The sequence below is a fragment of the Leucoraja erinacea genome, chromosome 4, assembly GCF_028641065.1.
Source record: "Leucoraja erinacea ecotype New England chromosome 4, Leri_hhj_1, whole genome shotgun sequence".
NCBI lineage: Eukaryota > Metazoa > Chordata > Chondrichthyes > Rajiformes > Rajidae > Leucoraja > Leucoraja erinaceus.
In genome coordinates, this window is record NC_073380.1 from 2,202,159 (window position 1) to 2,224,010 (window position 21,852).

The 21,852-nt window shown below is 41.9% G+C and overlaps 1 protein-coding gene across 8 annotated transcripts in view; it reads right to left on the reverse strand.

Annotated features, from left to right (window-relative positions):
- Positions 1 to 296: 296 nt before the first annotated feature.
- Positions 297 to 21,852, reverse strand: part of golga4 (golgin A4) — a 117,622-nt gene continuing 96,066 nt past the window's right edge. For 5 of the 8 annotated variants that reach the window (XM_055633515.1, XM_055633516.1, XM_055633511.1 and 2 more), the window contains 9 exons: positions 21,334 to 21,464; positions 19,586 to 19,672; positions 18,454 to 18,480; positions 16,603 to 16,671; positions 16,440 to 16,515; positions 14,685 to 14,785; positions 12,811 to 12,897; positions 6,449 to 6,515; positions 297 to 826 (listed from right to left, as the gene is read on the reverse strand). In XM_055633515.1, coding sequence (XP_055489490.1) covers positions 6,486 to 6,515; positions 12,811 to 12,897; positions 14,685 to 14,785; positions 16,440 to 16,515; positions 16,603 to 16,671; positions 18,454 to 18,480; positions 19,586 to 19,672; positions 21,334 to 21,464 — 608 coding nt within the window. In that variant the 3' untranslated portion in view covers positions 297 to 826; positions 6,449 to 6,485. The remainder of the gene's footprint in view (positions 827 to 6,448; positions 6,516 to 12,810; positions 12,898 to 14,684; positions 14,786 to 16,439; positions 16,516 to 16,602; positions 16,672 to 18,453; positions 18,481 to 19,585; positions 19,673 to 21,333; positions 21,465 to 21,852) is intronic. The other 3 variants (XM_055633510.1, XM_055633513.1, XM_055633512.1) reach the window with 3 other exon arrangements.

Consider the following 21,852-nt stretch of genomic DNA (forward strand, 5'->3'; position numbering starts at 1 on the left):
CGGAAGAGGTAGTGAAGCTAAGAGTCTTAGTAATTTTGACGGTAGTGCACAACGTAGGTGCATGCATGCCTATTACACCTGGATGGGGCCATGGGCAGCTTCTTGGAATAAATATGAGATTTTCGTTAGTATCTTAGATAAAGGAAAATCCCATGGAAAAGAAAATAGAATATAATTTTACAAAACAGAGCTATGATAAAGAAATAATGGTAATAGCACGTTAGGAAATAATTTGTAAACCGATGTTGGATTTTTCTCAACAAATGAACAGTCCAAGTAATGAACAGTGAAAGTAATACAGTAAATAAAACTTTATTTCACTTCTCCAAATGTTTATGACAAGTTACCCTCTTCCTTAACTTAGATATGAATCATGTATTTACAATTTACAGTAGTGTCTTTCCAAAATACAAGTACAAAAGCTATAGTAAACAAACTAGACAGCTATTCAGTACCTTCAAAGGCTGAAGCTCCATGAATAAGATCTTGCAAAAATAAATCAAGCTATACAGAAAGCATCCCAGTCAAACATTAACAGAGTCGATTAACGGCTTAACTCCCATTAGAAATTTATTGCACAATTTATCCTAGTGCCATTTAACAAAAACCTTTGAATTAAAATCAAAATATGATTAGTGAGCTATTTTATATTTTAGGTTTTGTACAAATCACAGTAAAAGGCCATAGAAATATTATCTTGATAACAGTACTACATTCCCCTTCCCCTCCCCATGTGCAACCATATAAATAACTTCCCAGCAGCATGATCGCTGAACAGCTCCACATCACCTGCAAATGACGTCCGCAGTTAATGTCGCCAAGAGGTCTGGAAGGGAAAACATGGAATTATTTAAGTGTACTATAAATATTTCCCTGTAACATTTTCATATTACACACAAGTAGTTAGAAATGCAAACAAATTATTTTCTCATTTGATAACCGATGATCAACCTGGCCAGGCACAAAAAAAAAGGAAGGTTCATGTAAACTTGAGACAATAAATTACAATGTAATAGCACAATTTTCTGATCACTTGATTGCTTTGCAATGTCAGAGAGGTGGTGGAACGATAATCACAATGGATTTCAGTAGTTCATTTTCAGTGTCATGTGATCAAGAATCAGTTCTAATGCCATTGTGGAGCAAATGTACAGTAACTGCAGATTCCTTATTGGAGAAGCATATACAAATGCATTTGTCATTTCTGTACATCAACCCTGATAGGAAAACAATTGAAATTTACAGCAGATATATATATTAACCAAATACACAATATAGTAACAGTACTTTGTTGGAAGGGAGCAGTATTATTATATTATTAAAATATTGAGCAATTAACAGAGATAGATTAGCTATTTAAGTCATATAGAAACATAGAAACATAGAAATTAGGTGCAGGAGTAGGCCATTCGGCTCTTTGAGCCCGCACCGCCATTCAATATGATCATGGCTGATCATCCAACTCAGTATCCCGTACCTGCCTTCTCTCCATACCCCCTGATCCCCTTAGCCACAAGGGCCACAGCTAACTCCCTCTTAAATATAGCCAATGAACTGGAGATTCACCACTCTCTGTGTGAAAAAAGTTCTTCTCATCTCGGTTTTAAAGGATTTCCCCCTTATCCTTAAGCTGTGACCCCTTGTCCTGGACTTCCCTAACATCGGGAACAATCTTCCTGCATCTAGCCTGTCCAACCCCTTAAGAATTTTGTAAGTTTCTATAAGATCCCCTCTCAATCTCCTAAATTCTAGAGAGTATAAACCAAGTCTATTCAGTCTTTCTTCATAAGACAGTCCTGACATCCCAGGAATCAGTCTGGTGAACCTTCTCTGCACTCCAACTATGGCAATAATGTCCTTCCTCAGATTTGGAGACCAAAACTGTACGCAATACTCCAGGTGTGGTCTCACCAAGACCCTGTACAACTGCAGTAGAACCCCCTGCTCCTATACTCAAATCCATTTGCTAGGAAAGCTAACATACCATTCGCTTCCTTCACGGCCTGCTGCACCTGCAGGCCTACTTTCAATGACTGGTGTACCATGACACCCAGGTCTCGCTTCATCTCCCCCTTTCCCAATCGGCCACCATTTAGATAATAGTCTGCTTTCCCGTTTTTGCCACCAAAATGGATAACCTCACATTTATCCACATTATACTGCATCTGCCAAACATTTGCCCACTCACCCTATCCTATCCAAGTCACCTTGCAGTCTGCTAGCATCCTCCTCACAGCTAACACTGCCCCCCAGCTTAGTGTCATCCGCAAACTTGGAGATATTGCCTTCAATTCCCTCATCCAGATCATTAATATATATTGTAAATAGCTGGGGTCCCAGCACTGAGCCTTGCGGTACCCCACTAGTCACTGCCTGCCATTGTGAAAAGGACCCGTTTACTCCTACTCTTCGCTTCCTGATTGCCAGCCAGTTCTCTATCCACATCAATACTGAACCCCCAATGCCTTGTGCTTTAAGTTTGTATACTAATCTCTTATGTGGGACCTTGTCGAAAGCTTTCTGGAAGTCCAGATACACCACATCCACTGGTTCTCCCCTATCCACGCTACTAGTTACATCCTCAAAAAATTCTATAAGATTCGTCAGACACGATTTACCTTTCGTAAATCCATGCTGACTTTGTCCAATGATTTCACCACTTTCCAAATGTGTTTGAATTTGATCAGTCTGAAGGAGGGTGTCAACCCGAAACATTACCCATTCCTTCTCTCCAGAGATGCTGCCTGTCCCGCTTACTCCAGCATTTGTGTCTATCCAAGTCATATGAACTTGTTTTACACTTTCAGACAGATTTTTCATTATTTCAAGTGTCTTTACATTCCATATTTACAGATCCTTGGGGGTGGACGAGCCATTTCCATCCTGTCTTGCATATATTTTCTGCCTTATAGTCATATTCATGGAACGGTTGCAGCAAGGATGCCTGCAGTGTGATCCCTACCCAACTCTCAAATTCCTGACATTGGTCACTTTTCTGTAGCCCCACAAATTTGTCCACACAATGTAATTACTGAATTCTCTCTGTGCCCACAAGGGAACCTGCCACCAATATACACGTATGCAGTGGATTTCAGATCCAACTACCATTTGCCCATGTCACAATATATTCTTATTACAAAGATAAACATAAAAAGCTACAGTAACTCAACGGGCCGGCAACATCTCTGGAGAAAAGGAATAGGTGACGTTTCGGGTCGAGACCCTTCTTCAGACAGAGTCAGAGTAGGGGGAGCCGAGAGATATGAAAAGGTACATAGAACAAATTAATGAAAGGTATGCAAAAAGACAGATGAAAGACAGCAAATGATGATCAAGGAAAGGTGGAGCCAACAATGGTCCATTGTTGGCTGTGGGGCAGGTCATAACGAGTAATATTAACAGTGACATTCAGCAAGACGACAGTGAAACTGGGAAAGAACTGCAGATGCTGATTTAAATCGAAGGTAGACACAAAATACTGGAATACTCAGTGGGTCAGGCAACATCTCTGGAGAGAAGGAATGGTGATGTTTCGGGTCAAGACCCTTCTTCAGACTGATGTCAGGGCAGTGGGCGGGACAGAGGTAGAATGTAGTCAGAGAACTTGGAAGGGGCAAGGGCTATTTGAAGTGAATGTTACCCATTCAGTGAAGTGAAGCTGCCCAAGCAAAATATGAGGTGCTGTTCCTCCAATTTGTGCTGGGCCTCACTCTGACAATGGAGGAGGTCCAAGACAGAAAGGTCAGATTGGGAATGGGAGAGAGTTGAAGTGCTGAGCAACCAGGAGATCAGGTAGTTTAAGGCAGACTGAGCGGAGGTGTTCAGCAAAACGATCGCCGAGCCTACGCTTGGTCTCGTTGATGTACCGAAGTTGACACCTGGAACGGCGGATACAGTAGATGAGGTTGGAGCAAGTGCAAGTGAACCACCTGAAAAGACTGTCAGGGTCCTTGGATGGAGTCGAGGGGGGAGGCAAGGTACGGGTGATCATTGGTCGGCGTGGACCCAATGGGCTTAAGGGACATTCCCGCTGTATCTCTAAACTAAACGGATAAACTGAATGAAACTGTTGGATGTAACTTTTTAAAAAACTAATTACCCCAGATGGATATGTGCCAAATGCGGGCAGGTGGGGGCATTGTCAATGAGGCATCTTGGTCGGCATGAGCAAGTTGGGTTGAAGGGCCAGTCTCCATGCTGTATCACCCTATAACGCTATATTACAAGGCAACCAGAATTGAACTCAATACTCCAGTGGAGGCCTAACCAGTCTTTTATAAAGGTTCAACATGACTTCCCATACCACTATTGACCAACCCATTATCAAATGCCTCCTCAACCTGGCTTGGCACTTTCAATGAAGAAGGGTTTCTGTCTGAGGGGTTTCGGCCCACGAAACGTTGCCCATTTCCTTCGCTCCATAGACGCTGCTGCACCCGCTGAGTTTCTCCAGCATTTTTGTGTACCTGGCACTTTCAATGGCTTGTGTACATCCGTACCCCCAGGTCCCTCTGCTTCCTCCATCACTTTTAAAGAAGTATTTTTTATTCAATACTGCCTCTCATTCTTCCTATTTAAATACATCATGGCACATTTCTCGGCATTAAACCTCTACATTTGCCCATTTGGTCAACCCATTTCTATCCCAGTGCAATTTACAATTATTTAGAAAATAAATTCATCGAGTTGTACATCCCAGACATGGGCCCTTCAGCCCCTAGCTCGTCTCATTTGTCTGCATTTGGCCCATGTCCCTCTCATCCTTTTTTATCTATGTACATGTCAAAATGTATTTGAAACATTATAATTATACCTGCCTCTACAAACCATCAAGATGAACGAACATACTAACATTTGTTAACAGAAATATATTACTATGTCATTATTAAGGAGGAAGTGAGTCTCTTGATAAACATTAAGGTGGCTAAATCCCCAGAGCCTGATGGAATCTATCCCAGGATTCTGAGGAAGATAAGGGAGGAGATTATTCGGGCCTTGATTGAGATCTCTGCATCCTCTTAAGCAACAGGGACTGTCCCAAATGGCCAGAAACGAGCCAATGTTTTTCCTTTCTTTAGGAAAGGCGGCAAAAGAGACAAACCAGGGAATTTATTGCCAGCGAGCCTTGCATCAGTGGTAGGGAAATTACAGAAGATTCTTCGAGGATAGGATTTACTCGCATGTGGAAAAAGGTGGATATGAGGGAAAGTAAACAAGTCCGACCGTACAAATTTGAATTTGACAAAATGACATGATTGATGAGGATATGCTAGTGGATGGTGTCTACATGGACTTAAGTCAACTATTTGACAAGGTTCCTCATGAGAGGCTGGCCCCTCGTGAGAGGCTGGCTGGTTGTTCACCTTCTGTATGCATCACATGATTTTAAATCCCTCTACAATGTTACTGTCCGCTTCCTATTCTCCAGGGGAAAAAAAGACCTAGTCTCCCTTTATTACTATCCAGACCCAATAACATCTTTATAAATCTTTTTTGCAGCCTTGCCTGTTTCATGGTATACTTCCTACAGCAGGGTGATCAGAATCATACACGATACTCCAAATGTGGTATTTCCAATGTCGATTACAGCGGTAACATAATGGCCAAATGCCTGCACTCAATACTCCAATGAAAGCATACATGCCTGTGATGCCAACTTCATGGAATTATGTCCCTGCACCCATGGATCTCTATATTCTATAACATTCCCCAGGAATATACAAGGTCTTCCCTAGTTCTCCCAACCAAAATGCAACACATCGCCTTTTATCGGAATTAAACCCCACCTGCCATTACTTGCATATTGGCCAACTTGATCAAGAATCTGTTGTTATGATAGATAACATTGTACAAATTTAAGATAGACTCAAAAAGCTGTAATAATTCAGCAGGTCAGACGGCATCTCTGGAGAAAAGGAATAGGTGATGTTTCAGATCGAGACCCTTCTTCAGATGGTCACCTACTCCTTTTCTCGAGAGATGTCTATCTTCTGTTTCAACTAGCAGCTGAGTTCCTTCCTAAACATTTGCAAATCTATGTGCACGTGAAAAGTTTTAAATGCAGTAATATTGTCTATATAAAGCTCTTGACCATACAGACCAAATGAACCACAAACTGAAATTGTAACCTCAGAATTATGCCAAAGACGTAATTTTGAATGTGATCAGGTAGTAAATTGCAATTGATTTAAAATATATAATCCGTCTGTTTGGTATTGTTATTTGCTTCCCACTTGCTTGTCTTCTCCTTCAGAAGTATAATCCACAGAATGATAAACTTTGGAATGGTTGAAGGAATAGCCGAACACTCTGTTTCCAAGTATTGGATATTAATGGTGTACTCCTAGTCAATGACAATGTTTGTGAAATAAGCTAAAATAAATCTCAGTGTTAGTTTGTTAGTAGAATAGACATATGTTATAAAGCTGTTAAAAAAGATCCCACTCACCAACAACATGGTACATGAATGCACGAACAGCCAACTCTCAGAAGATGCCAGTGCGTGGAGAAGAATACTACAGAGCCGGGGAAATTAGCATATTGTTTTTTACAAGTTAAGCAAGAAACACTCAAAGCTTTAAAAAGAAAATGCAAGCAATAAGGCCAACCTTTAGTTGAATTGCACTAACAATTGTAAACCAACATCTGAATTTGAAAACTCAGGAAGGTATGGGATGATGATCAGTATGTATGTTACAATACTTACCTTCAGCGGCGCTGCAATTCTGCCACTGGCCGTGTGCGCGATTTGGGCACGTTTGGGGGGGGGGGGGGGGGGGGGGGGGGGGGGGGGGGGGGGGGGGCGGGGTTAAAAACATGTTTTTTTTCCGACCTCGACCTGGATTATATTTTGTTGGAGTGCAAGATTTTGCTAAAGAATCGTTCCGACGGCCATCCTGTGTGTGTGTTTTTTTTTTTAAATCGCCCGACAAGTTAATCGCTGGAGTGATTTTAAAATCAGCTTCTGAAGCCGTCAACGCCGACAACGGGGCTGGATTTTACGTAGGGTACAGGTAAAAGAAAGTAGTTTCTTTTTATGTATAAAACTGTTTCTTAAGATGCATTTAATTCACATTTTAAGTTGCGAAACGGTGATTTTTTTCCCCCGAAGAACCGGCAGTGCTGCCGATATGGGGGACTAAAATCACCGCAACCTCAACGTTCCAAATGGTCGCATTCCAGAAAATCCCACTCGCAAGCTGATTTAAATGGCCATTAATTTACAGGTATTAAACATTAAATTCCTTCCATTTGGCCAATAAACCCATGACAAAGAGATTTAAAAATTATATTATATTGTGAATTTTTGTGTGAATGGTATTTGAACACTTAGGCTATTTAAAAATGTTAATCTATTCTTAAGAAATAGATAGATGTTTAGATCTAGTAATTGAATTTTGTAATTAGCTACAATTAGGTAACTAACTAATTATATGCTTTAATTTCAAGTCATCTAAGTAAGTTTGTTTCATATTTGTTTCAGAATGCTTCAATCTATAATAACCAAAAATTTCTTTCAGTTCTCTTAAATTTTAAGAGAGTTATGGGCTTTTAAATGTTCTCGATCGCAGCTTTTGTGTTAAGTCAATAAAAAAGCAATAGGGAACAAGATGCCAATTTCTGAGTATGAAAATGACCATAACCTTTTTAATACTGAAGATATGAAAGTGAATTAGGTGTCAAATTAAGCTTCTTTTTATGCTTTATCTAATGGGATAAATTAAAGACTTGATTTTTAAAATCTCAAAATGTTGTAACATTGCTAAGATAAGATGAAGAGAGAAAATGATACCATTAGGATAAGCTCTGCCATTCGGAAACAAGATCCATGGCATTAAGATGGTTTAACACCAGGGGGCGCCGCATGATGGCTGCCTCGCCAACAGTCTGTCTTCGTCTTTTTCATTCTTTGTGTTTTTAGTTTTTTGCAAAAATGTATGTTTTAGTTTATCTTTTGTATTTGTGGGGGGGGGGGGGAGGGAGGGAGGAGTGGGGGAAACTATCTTTATCTCTTTCCTCGACGGAGATGCAACTTTTTCCATGTCGTATATCCGCCTGCACTGCGGCCTAACATCGTGGAATAGATAGTCTCTTGTTTAGGAATTATAGAGCTCCAAAACCATGGAGCCTGCAGACTTTAACATCTTGGAGCGGGCGATCCCTTTGCCAGGGGTCGGCCTTTGGTGCTCCAACCTGCGGGAGCTGCGGACTTTAACATCGTGAAGCTCGCGATCCCTGGTTGGGGACCGATTTCGGGAACTCTAAGCCGCAGGAGTTTCGACCGTCCCGATGCGGGAGCTTAGACTGCCCCGACGTGGGAGCTCGATCACCGGCTACGGTAGTTCGACTCCCCCGACTGCGGGAAGAAAGAAGATTAGGCTTTGTTGCCTTCCTTCACAGTGAGGAATGTGGAGGAGCTGCTGTGGTGGAAGTTTATGTCAAATTTTCATGTAGTTGCATGTCTTGTTGCTTTTTTGGTATGACTGTATGGCAAACCAAATTCCTTGTATGTTGCAAAACATACTTGCCAAATAATTATGATTATGATTAACAATTAATGCTATGATTGTGAATTCCTGTATAAAATGGTAAAGTACATCTATCAGTATTCACCTCTATAAAATAGTAAGAAGGGACTGCAATTCCTCGTATCTTGTCACAATGTAATTAACATAGAAACACAGAAGTTGCTGGACAATTTATCGTTTCTTCACTACACTGAATTCCCTTAGTAAAAGATATTACACATCAGGAAAGATAAGAATTTGCATTATTTAAAGGCGACATAGTGGTGCAGCTCGTAGATTTTCTGCCTCATAGCGCCAAAGATCTGGGTTCGTTCCTAACCTTGGATGTTGTTTATGTGGAGATTTTAACAGAACCAATTAACCTACAAACTGGCATGTCTTTGGAGTGTTGGAGGAAATCGGAGCACCGGAGAAAACCCACACGTTCATAGGGAGAATGTACAAACTCCGTACAGACAGCACCCATGTAGACTGGATTGAACCCGGGTTTCTGGCGCTGTAAGGCAGCAATTCTATTTCACTGTGACCCATTTTTTCCCCCATCTGCAAACACGTGCGGGTTTGTAGGTTAGTTGGCCTCTGTAAAATGCCCTTATCATGTAGGAAGCGGATGCAAAAGCGGGATAAAATGTAACAAGTATGATTGATGGTCAGTGTGGACTAGATGGGCCGGAGGGCCTGTTTCCACACTGTATTTCAATCAATCAAATTAACCGATTCAGGGCGGCACAGTGGCAGAGTTGCTGTCTTATAGTGTCAGAGACCCAGGTTCGATGCTGACTATGGGTGCTGTCAATACAGAATTTGTACATTGTCCCAATGTTAATTTGCTAAGGTAAGTTATAAAATTGTCCCTGGTGTATACGATAGTGTTGGTGTGAAGGGTGATTGCTGGTCGGCGTGGATTCGGTGCCTGTTTCAGCACGAAGTGCTAAACAGAAATGGTTAGTGCTTTATCCTTTCAAATATAAATCAGTGATTCATTTTTACAGCGTAAAGCAGCCAGCATTACAAATAAACAATTATGTACAGTCTTTATATTTAAGATTTTAATTGTCAGAAATGATAAAAAATATTCTTAATTTGTGTTTGACCTCTATTTCCATTCCTTTCCTCCTTATTTTGCCTCCACCAGTTTTTACAAAGAATTAGTCCATTTTGCTGTTTAACGCTATATATTTCAATATGTTTTCTTCCAGTTGAGATCTCATCTCTTGCATCATTAATTGCATCTGCTGCTCTAGGTGTCAACTGTTCAACCTCGGTGAGACCCAGCGCAGGCTTGGCGATCGCTTCACCCAACACCTCTACTCAATTCGCAATAACCAACCTGATCTCCCGGTGGCCCAGCACTTCAACTCCCCCTTCCACTCCAAATCCAACCTTTCTGTCCTGGGCCTCCTCCATGGCCAGAGTGAGTCTCACCGCAAATTGGAGGAGCAGCACCTCATATTTCACTTGGGTAGTTTACACCCCAGCGGAGTGAACATTGACTTCTCCAATTTCAGGTGGTCCTTGCTTTCTCCCTCCCTTTCCCAGCTCTCCCACAGCCTACTGTCTCCGCCTCTTCCTTTCTTCTTCCCGTCCCCGTCCCCTCTTCACTCCATAGACATAGGTTTAAGGTGAGGGGAGAAAGATCTAGTTGGAACCTGAGAAGCAACTTTAAAAAAACAAAACAAAGGGTGGTGGTTATCTGGGACAAGCTGCCAGAGGAGATAGTTAAGGCAGGTAGTATCACTGTTTAAGACATTTGTATCGGAGAATGGATAGGATAGGTTTGGAAGGATATGAACCAAACACAGGCATGTGGGACTAGTGTAGATGGGGTATGGTGGTCGATATGGACAAATTGGGCCAAAGGGCCTGTTTCCACACTGCATGACTCTAAGAGATTCACCAGAATGGTTCATGAGCCAGCAGGCTTGAGTTATCGGGAAAGGTTGGATATGCTGGGACTTGTTTCTTTGAAGCGTAGGAAGATGAGCTGTGACCTTATTGAGGTGTACGAGATCATGAGTGGCATGGATAAGGTGAAAGTTCACAGTCTTTATCCCAGGGTAGAGGATTCAAAAATTGAAGATCATAGGAGAGATTTAAGAGGGACCAAAGGGGCAACATTTTCACTTAGATGGTGGTTTGTATATGGAATGAACTGCCAGGAGAAGCTATAGAAGTGGATGCAGTTATGACTTTGAATTACTATCCAAAAAACAACCCTCTCATTGTGCCCTTTTCCACTACCATCAAGATAATTTTGAATACAATTGGTCAGCTCACTCTGGAACCCAAGTATTCTAACTTTCCAGAACAAACTACTGTGGCGTTGGGAATGGTGACTACAGCGACACTGGCAACAGGGTGAACTCACATGATATATTTTATTTACAGTGGTGAGAAAGTCCAGGACCGCATGGGGGTGCTGTCCCAACCATTAGGCGCTTATGCGGTGCCGCTGGCAATTTGGGGTTGTCCCGGTGGCTCAGTCCTGGTAGTCGAAGGAGGAGGCTTGCTGATCTCGGGCTTCTCCCTGCAGTACACCCTTGTCTCAAGAGGTGGTGCTGACGATCGCAGGCTTATCCTGGCGGCTCAGCTTTGGGCTTGAAGAGGCTCCGCTGGCGTTCTCTGGATTATCCTGGTGGCTCAGTCTTGCCCTCTGTGCGTGGGTGCAGTCCCTAGGCAAGAAGAGATACTGGCATCTCAGGGTTGCCCTGGCCTCAGTGGAGGCATTGGCTGGCTAATATTTCTTCTCGGCCACAGTCTTGATGGTGGTCTCAGGTTTGGCCCAGTGGCTCAGCCTTCCTCGATCCTGTGACAGGGTTAACAGAACTAGCAGGGAGGCATCATACTTTGTCTCCTTTCCTCTCCCTCTTCGTATTTCAAGCCTTCCTTCCTTTTCCTTCCTCTTCTGCTTGCTTCTCTCATCCTTTTCTCTGACCAGAATGCTTGGGCTTGCAGTGAGTAGGCTGACAAGGAGAGAGAGCGAGAGCAAAGGAGCACACTCTCCCCCCCGCCTGTCTTGATGCCCCGGAACTCTGCCCGCGTCACTGTCTCTTTCCCCCACTCCACTCCTCCTCATCATTCCTCTCCTCCTTATCACTCACCAGAGCCCCTTTTCCCCCTCTCTCTCTCTCTCCCCTGTACTCTCGCTTCCAACCCCTTCCTGTGAGGCAAGTTGTCAAAACAAACACAAAGCGCAGAAGTAACTCAGCGGGTCAGGCAGCATCTCCAGAGTACATCATCAGGGGGCGCTTTGGATCAGTACCCTACTTTAGACTGGGTCAGTTGCAGGAGTCAACCAAATAATGGCAAATGGGCACAGACTGGAATCTTTCAATGCTTGATCATGATCAGTTAATATAACGTACCACACGTACTCATTAATGCTGGCTTAGCTATTCAAGCTGATTGCTCACAATACATCAGAAATTATTTCTAATAAGAACACAAAGTGCTAGAGTAACTCAGGAAGTCAGGCAGCATCTCTGGAGGATATGGACGGGATGGTTTTGGGTCGGAACTCTTCTCCTTTCTAATACACATTAACAAAAAATGGACTAGTTAAGAAATCTATTACGAGATAATAAAGAGATTATAAAACAATAATTTGTTCCCAATCTGTAGCTTTGACTCTTTAAAGTTCATGAAGAGTAGATTTTAAGCAGCATCTTAAAGCAGTAAAGAAAGATAAATACAGACAGGATTGAGGTGGGAAATATAGAGTTTGGTAAATGTAAGCATGATTGGCACATATATGATTATAACTGGCAGCTGAGAAGTCCTGAATTGCTGTGTTGATCAACTGAATCTCTTTTAATTCAAAATAATTTGTTCCTGCTAATACTCTTCCTGAATTGGATTAGATAAGAGCAAAGTTGCCCCGACATATGGCATCTGTCCCATCTTTAAAACACCACCAAATCAATTTATATTCAAGTAGATGATAACAAAAAGCTCTTAAAGCCATGTTCATTGATGCAGTGCCAGGATTTGGTCTGTATTTTATCTTTTAATTTCAAGATGTACATCTAAGGAAGTCAAAGTATATGGACAAAAAAGGCTGCTGAGAATTGTGATTTGTGATTTTTTATTCCTCTTGATGCTGTAGGACAAGTTTGACTTTCACATTGGTTATTGCTGTATTTCATTCAGTCAGGAAAAAGAGATCTGAAATTTAATTGAGTTAAATGTTCTATTCCAAAAAGACTGGGCTCTCACTTGTCACATTGCAGTTCATTATCGAATTGGCTGAGTTGAATTGTAAATTAATCAATTATAAACTCACCGAGGATCGAGCTTCTTCCCGTTCTAATATCTTCTGTGTCTGATCTGCTGGAAACTTCAGTACAGTGGTTATTACTTTTGCCAAAGTCTGAAATATATATATATATAAAAATTAATTCCAAAGAACTATTTCACCCTCCAAAAAATACTATGAATTACACTGCAATATTCAGATGTACAATTTGTAGACTACAAATCATACATCTATACCAAACAGTCAACAGAATATATAATAGTTAAAATAAATAATTAAAAAATAAATAGCTTTAACAAGAATACTACATCGGCTTCAAGACATTATTTTTTACTATTATTGTTTATTTATTTGTCAGTTTAAAAAAAAATATCTACTGAACTTCTTAGTTGTTTATTATAGTTTTAACAGAGTACTATGTATACATATCTGATGTGCTGCTGCTAGTAAGAATTTCATTGTTCCATTTCAGTGCATTTGATAATAAAACACTCTTAAACAACTTTTGCATTTCATTGCAATCGTTTACGATGGCACTGAATTCTAATAATGTGGGTTGTTAAGGAAGGAAAGCAAATGCAATCCATGTTTTCAAGAAAAGCAGCAGGGAAAAACCTGGTAAATATGGACTTGAGCGCCAAGCAGCCGTGGTAAGGAAGATTACGGAAACAAAATTCTGAGGAAGAGGATTGATGATCACTTGGAAAGGCTAATTGGAGTAAGCCAATATGGTTTTGTCAAATGTAGATCCTGTCTGATCAATTTTATTGAATTCTTTGAAGAGGTAACAAAGTGCATCGGTGAGGACTAGGCAGTCTATGTGGTTTACATGGATTTCAGTAATGCCTTTGACAAGGTCCTACATAGAAGACTGATTTGGCCTCATGGACACAGACCAAGATGGCAAACTGGATCCAAAAATAGCATGCAATAGAATACAGAGGGGGATGGAAGAGGGTTGCTTTTGCAAATGGGTGCCTATGCCTGTCCCATAGGGCTTAGTTCTGAGACCTTTGCATGTGGGTGTGGATGTGAGAGTCTTGACTGGAAAGTTTGCAGATGACACAAGGATTGGCAGAGATGATGATAACGTAGAAGTTAATGTTAAACTGCAGAGATACAAATATTGGTGAAATGGGCTAAAAAATGGCAGATGTACTTTAAGCCAGACAAATAGGAGATGATGCATTAATGAGGCTAGAACATGCACCAATGGCAAGACTTTAGGGAGTATTGAGGAACAGAAGGAGCTTGGAGTACAAGTCCATACAACCCTGAAGATGCCACACAGGTAGACAATGTGGTTTGGAAGACTTATGGGATATTGGCTCCAACTTTATAAAATCCTGATTACACCTGAACTAAAGTACTGTGTCCATTCTGGTCACCATGCCATAGGAAGGATGAGATTAAGCTGGAGGTGGTGCAGAGGAGATTCACCCAGATGTAGCAATTGTTACGAGGAGAGAGTGAAGCAGCTAGGTTTGTTCTACTTGTAGATAAAGTAGACTGCAGGAAACAGTTCCCTGCATCAGAGATAGATTAAAAAAATAAATAAACACAGATTTAGGCTGGGGGGGGGTGGGGGAGGGGAGAGATTAGGAGAGAACGAAAGGGGGACCTTCTCCACTCAGAGAGTGGTAAGTATACGGAACGCACTGCCTGAGAGATTGGTTGAAACAGAGTCGCTGACAGCATTTAAGAACCACCAGATAGAGGACCACCTGAATTGCTTAGACCAAGGCGGCTATGAACAGGTGCCGGGAGAAGGCATTAATGCCAATGGGTGCCCAATGGTCAGCATGGGGCAGGCCAAATGACATGTTTCCATGCTATATGTTTCTATGACTCTTGTTACTTTATCACAATTTATCATTATGCATTTGATCATTGCACCATACCTTAGTTTCCTTTCCCATCATGTATTCATAGAGTACCTTCTTAAGGTATTCTACTTCTGTTGGCTCACTTATCACAGAACCATCCACAGTATAATTTCCATCTGTAGCATAAGAAAAAAAAATATTATAAAAACTGATTAAATTTCCACAGTAATCAAGCCAAGCTTATTTCTCTAATGGACAAACATTAGAACTTAAGTTATCCAACTGTCAAAACTGGGCTAACAATTATGCAGATCACCATCAAACTCATGTCCTGAATCCCTATATTTGGGTATGATACAAATGAGGCTGCTCATGCAGAGCAGAATCAGTGACTGTTATTTCGTGGCATAGCAACAGACATTTTGCAAGTTACTGTCTCTATGATGGGCGAATCATATGATTTTGAATCCCAATTATGTTATAATATCTCAAATAGCATATTTTCCACAGATTTTGTTTTTGTTTTTTGTATGCTGTTTCACACTTACTTTTTATTCTTGTATTCTGTTCGAAATAAAGAATTAATTAATTGATTAATTAATTAATTGATTGAATAGATGAAAGTGGATTTGTGATATCAACACAATCAGGGGCATAAAAACAGGGAACAAAGCTCTGCTTCAACCACCACCCCCAACAGCACATTCCAGTCACTCACTACCCTGCCCAGCACATCTCCTTTCAACTTTGCCACTCTCACCTGAAAGCTAATATTTGATTTTTCCATCCTGGGATAAATATTCTGACCGTCTACCCTACTCATGCCTCTCATAATTTTATATACTTCTATCAGATCTCCCCGCAGCTTTTATCGTGCAAGAGAAAACAACCCAAGTCCAACCAACCTCTCCCTTTTAACCCGGTAAACCTCCTATGCACCATTTCTAAAGCCTCCATGCCCTTCCTGTAATGGTGCGATCAGAACTGCACACAATACTCCAAATGCATCGTAACCCAGGTCTGGTAGTAAGTCAGAATCAATATCCAGGGAGGCAGGTTCGCTAGTGCTACATGGGTGGGTGGATTGGCAGGGGGGTGGGATCCATTGCTGGACTGAGGCAGGTAAGAGGCCGGTAGTCAGTATGGATCGTGAGGAAAGAAAGTTCAGTGGACAGAAAAGGCAGCAGCATGGCAGGGAGTGAGGAAGCAAGCCTGACGGGTAAAGCAGATGAACTCAGGGAGTGGATGGGGACGTGCGACTGGGACGTTGCAGCCGTTACAGAAACCTGGTGAAGAGATGTACAGGATTGGCAGCTAAATGTTCCAAGGTACAGATGTTACTGGAGATAGGTGGGGGCAATAGAGGAGCGGGGTATATAGGTGGGGGACAAAAGAGGGGGGGGTATTGCTTTATTGATTAAGGAGGGAGGATATCATGGCAATGGCCAGAGAAGGCAATACTGATGGTTTGTCCAATGAGGCTATATGGGTGGAGCTGAGAAATAAAAAGAGTTGAAAGAGAAACAATAACAACATTTAAAAGGTATTTGAACAGGTACATGGATAGGAAAGGTTTAGAGCGATATGGCCCAAATGCTCGTTGGTTGACTCGGGCAAGTTGGGCCGAAGGGCCTATTTCTGGGCTGTGTTACTCTAAATACAAATGGCAATATGCATTGACCTTGCAATGTTGCTTGCATCACAAAGTTCTGAATAAATAAAAAATACGAAGCAATTTTAGAGTAAAGAATATTAGAAACTATACACTTGTCACAAAGCTGTCATTTGTGTATTGATATATTAAAAAAAAAAAGGTTTGAAAGTCCTCACCTCCGTCCTGTATCTTAAAAGGAGACAGACAGGAATGTTTCTCCTGGACTCCAAGCTGATCTTCAAGGGAATGAATCTGGAAAATAAATCAAAGCAACAACTAAATCATGTCTGGATGTGGAAAATTACTTGTGGAATGTGGAAAAATAAAATGTTCCTTTACCTGCTCCCTAAAATCCTGTTCTTGGAGTTTGGCATCACTGAGAAGAGTAGTCTTCTGTGCTAATTGTGCCTGATAGATTAAGTAAAGATATCATCGAATTAAACACAAGACTGATCTTACATTACAAATTCATTCAGCACATTTTCACCTCATATTTGACATCAGTGAGAAGCAAATTTTGGTTCAAAACTAGCATGAACATTTCTTTATCGGCAGTACTGATGCAGATAAAAACCTCTTCTCAGGTGAAGCAGAAAGACTCCCAATGACATGTTTTATTTCACATCTAACTAAATGAAAAGGTCACATAGCAGCTCAATGACTCAAATGATTGGGCATCTCACTTTAATCTCTCCAGAATGGAGCCACTTATATTTTGCAAATTATTGTTGTTTTGAAGTGCAATATATAACAAACAACTATTTTATTCATAGAGATGGAAGTACACAGTACAGCAGTTGCAGGAATCTTGGGTAAAAACAAGTCACAGGAGGAACTCAGCATGTCAGGCAGTATTTATTACGGGATTTGTTTAGGAAGGAACTGCAGATGCTGGAAAATCGAAGGTACATAAAAATGCTGGAGAAACTCAGCGGGTGCAGCAGCATCTATGGAGCGATGGAAATAGGCAACGTTTCGGGCCGAAACCCTTCTTCAGACTCATGGGGGGTGGCGGGGAGAAGAAAAGAAAAAGGAGGAGGTGCCCGAGGGCTGAGGGATTGGAGGAGGAGGAGCCCGAGGGCTGGGGAAGGGGAGGGGACAGCAAGGGCTAACAAAATTGGGAGAATTCAATGTTCATGCCCGCAGGATGCAGACTCCCCAAGCGGAATACAAGGTGCTGTTCCTCCAATTTCCAATGTTGCTCGCTCTGGCCATGGAGGAGACCCAGGACAGAGAGGTCGGATGGGGAATGGGAAGGGGAGTTGAAGAGCTGAGGGAAGTGGACAAGGACCCTTCAAAGTTGGAAAGGAGACAGCTGGCAGAAAGAGGTGAGGGAACGGGTAGGGAAAGACTAGAACGTGATAGAAATCCAGATAAGGAGAGATGGTTGTGGTGGGGGGTTGGAAGGATCGAGGAGAGAATTGTGGGTGATAAGCAGAAGGAGGGGGTGGAGGAGGAGGAGGGGAGAAGAATGGTGTGCCAAGGAACATACAAGAAGAAAGTGGAAAGAAAGATGTGTGCGACGGGGCCTAGTTAAATCAGAAAGGGGGGTAGCGGGGAAATGGAGAATTCTATTGTTCATGTTGGAATTAGAGAATTCTAATGTTAATGCCATTGGGTTGGAGGCTCCCCAAGCAAAATATATTCTTCCAGTTTGTGTATTGCCTCTCTCTGGCAAGGGAGGAGACAAAGGACAGACATGTTGGTATGGGAACAGGAAGGGGAACTGAAGAGGCTTGCCACTGGGAGTTCGATCTGGTCCTGACAAGTACAGCGCAAGTATCGCCTTGACTACGATTGGTCTCACTCATGCAAAGTCCCAATGAGAACTGTGGAGACACGTGGTATAGGTGCGACTAGTGTAGATGGGACATGTTGGTCGATGTGGGCAAGTTGGGCCGAAGGGCTTGTTTCCGCACTGTAAAACACTGAGAACACCAAATGCAATAGACAAGTTTGGGGGAGGTGCAAGTAAACTTCTGTCTTACCTGGAAGGACTCAGAATGAAGGTGATGGGGGAGATGTAGGGATAGTGAATGCACATCCTGCGGTTGTGGGAAAAATGTCGTGGGGGGGGGGGGAGGGGGGGTGGATGAGCAAACTCAGGAGTCATGGAGAGATTTAAACTTGTACTTGCTTAGACTTTAGCCTCTTAAGTAAATCAATTAAGTAATTTGAATGCTGTCTCACCTGAAGTTCTGTTGCCGTAAGATGTCCCTGCATAAACATTAACATTCCAGATGAGACAGTGGATCATGTGCATCTCTTCCAACCTCGTCAACTACATTTAGTGCTCTCCCCTCCCCCCTCCCCCCACCATTTATCCTGGTGCACACATATTTCTTCTACCATCTCCAACCATCCCAGTCACTCTTCCTTGTACGTTCAATTGCCATCCCCAAGTCCCACATTTTCCTTTCATTCCCTCTGTTCCCATTCCCACCTGTCCCCTTCTACAAATATTCCTCCCTTCGGCTCCACAATTCACTCTTTCTCTTCTGCCCTAAAGTGACACCCTTTTTGTCTCCTCTTCCCTTCTAGCCTTAGTCACTTGTCCACCCATCTGTCAATCAACCCCTCACCTGTATCCATCTATCACTTAAAGCCTTTGCCGCATCCCACCTCTCTTTGTACAACAATCCACCTACTACAATCAGTATGAAGAGTGGTCCTGACACGGAATGTCTACTGTCCTTTTCTCGCCACACCCGACCTGCTGATTTCCTCCAGCACTCATTTTTTTTTGCTTGAGATTCCAGCATCTGCAGTTCCTTGTGTTCTCAATCTACTATTTTACATTGACGAAACAAGAGATGCAGATGCTGGTTTACAAGAAAAAGGCAAAGTCCTGGAGTAACTCAGCGAGTCGAGCAGCATCCCTGGAGTAAATGGACAGGTGATGTTTCAGACTCATATTCTACCCTTTTTCACCTTTCCATTTCAAAAGCAATTTCATTTTTATATTGTTAGTTTTTACATTCAATACCCACACTCTAAGTCATGAGGCCACAGTTAATGTAAGATGTTGCGTAGATAAGATCTGAAAATGTTTAGTATCATGTTCGATGGCCGTGCAGACTTGGCGGGTGGAAGGCCTGGTTAATTCTGTGCTGTGAAAGTCTACATTGGTAAAAAACAAGGGGGTGTTGGCAAAGGCAGAGATAATGTTGGTGTTCTCATGTTGCATAAATCGGCAAAATGGTATTCATCAGCAAAATGTACAATATTCAAGTGATAGCTGAGGTTCTGAACAATGCATGCTGTTTATATATAGAGTGTGCTCATGCATAATTATTTTTACATGATCTTTATTCAGATTTACCTCATCACTCAGTTGGTGCTTGGCTTCTAACTCCTCCAGTTTCATCTGTAATTCATTCACCTTAACTGTCATTTCCTCTTCTCGAATCTTTAAAAATGTCATCATTATTATTAAATCACAATAATTGTAGTTTTATTGATAAATATATTATGTTACAGCCAAGTAAGTAAAAAAAAACCTTAATATACGCTGTACTCCGTCTTATCATTGTTTGCGATCCAGCTCAGTGGTGTAATCTGAAAACATGTGAATGGAGTTGGAGCAGAATTTGGACACATAGTTGTGAGTGTATAAGGAGTATAGCAAGAGGCTGAGAACACATCCTTACGGGGCATCAGTTTGGGAATTACTGTGGAGGAGTGTTGTTGCCCGTCCCCACTGATTGTGGTCTACGGTTCACAGAATTAAGAATCTAGTGGCAGAGGGGGGGTGTCGACTCCCAGGTCCAGGAGTTTGGAGATGTGTTTGGTTCTGTATATGGTGTCCATGTCTTTGGCGTATCATTGCGGATGATACGAAAATAGGTGGAGGGGCAGGTAGTATAGAGAAAGCAGGGACTCTGCGGCAGGACTTGGACAGATTGGGAGAGTGGGCAGAGAAGTGGCAGATGGAATGGAATGGAATGTAGCAAAGTGTGGAGTCATGCATTTTGGTAGTAGGAATTAAGGTGTAGACTATTTTTTAAATGGGTTGAGAATCTAGAAATCGGAAGTGCAAAGGGGCTTGGGAGTGCTGGTGCAGGATTCCCAAAACGTTAAGATGCAAGTCGAATCGGTAGCAAAAAAAGCAAACTCAACGCTTGCATTTATTTCAAGAGGGCTTGTACACAAAAACAGGGATGTAATGTTGAGGCTTTATAAGGTGTTGGTAAGGCCACATTTAGAATATTGTGAGCTATTTTGTGCACCATATCTGAGGATGTGCTAGCTCTGGAGAGGGTTCAGAGGAGGTTTACAAGAATTATCCCAGGAATGAGGTTTACCAATGATGAGATTTTGTCGGCACTGGGCATGCACTCGCTGGAGTTTAGAAGAATGAGGGGGGGAGGGGGGTGGGGGACCTCATTAAAACATACAGAATAGTGAAAGGCTTGAATAGAGTGGATGTGGAGAGGATGTTTCCACTAGTGGGAGAGTCTAGGACTAGAGATCATAGCCTCAGAATTGAAGGACGTTCTTTTAGGAAAGAGATGAGGAGAAATTTCTTTAGTCAGAGTTGGAGAATCTGTGAAATTATTTGCCACAGAAGGCCAAGTCAGTGGATATTTTTAAGGCAGAGACAGGTAGTTTCTTGATTAGTACAAGTGTCAGAGGTCATCGGGAAAAGGCAGGAGAATGGAATTAGGAGAGACAGATCAGCCATGATTGAATGACGGAGTAGACTTGATAGGCCAAATGGCTTAATTCTACTCCTATTCCTTATGACCTTAAGGCATTCAGACCGTTTTTCTCAGGATGGAAAAAACAAATACAACATAGCTGTGAGATATGAAGTGAGACATGCTATGCAAGTTTTTTTTCCCCACACAGTGCTTGGAACGTGCTGCCAGGGCTAGTGGTTGAGGCAGATACAATAGAAATGTTTGTCTAGGATATGCAGATCTGTGACCCAAACATTGACTGTCCATTTCCTTCCACAGATACCGCCTGACCTGCTCAGATCCTCCAGCTGATTTTTTTAAAAATCCTTTTATTTAAAGATGGTGATACTAAATAACCAAAATAATTCTCAATACATGAATTAGATACCTGTAAAATCTCTTCGTATTTATTTACTGTCCTCTTTAGATAATCATCCTTTTCAGCAGTCTTTCTATAGAGTTGGTTCACCTCCTCCTTGTGGGTTTCCAGCAGTTCAGCCTCAACTTCCTGAGCTTTGCCTAAGAAAATGAAAATTTACTTGAAATTAATGCACATATTTATGCAACAGGCTCAAATTATAAATTTAATACAATTTAAGATATACATAAGATACAAAGATAAATCCCAGCCTGAGCACTGTATTTATAGCATTGATTATTTTTATTACATTTTATTACTTAATTATGGCAGTGATTCATAAATGTCAAAGAATCAGTGAGACCAAGAGTAGGCTTAGCGATCGCTTGCCAACACCTCCACTCGGTTCGCACTCTGATCTCCCGGTGGCCCAGCACTTCAACTCCCCCTCCCATTCCGAATCCGACCTTTTTGTCCTGGGCCTCCTCCATGGCCAGAGTGAGCCCCACCACAAATTGGAGGAGCAGCACCTCATATTTCGCTTGGGCA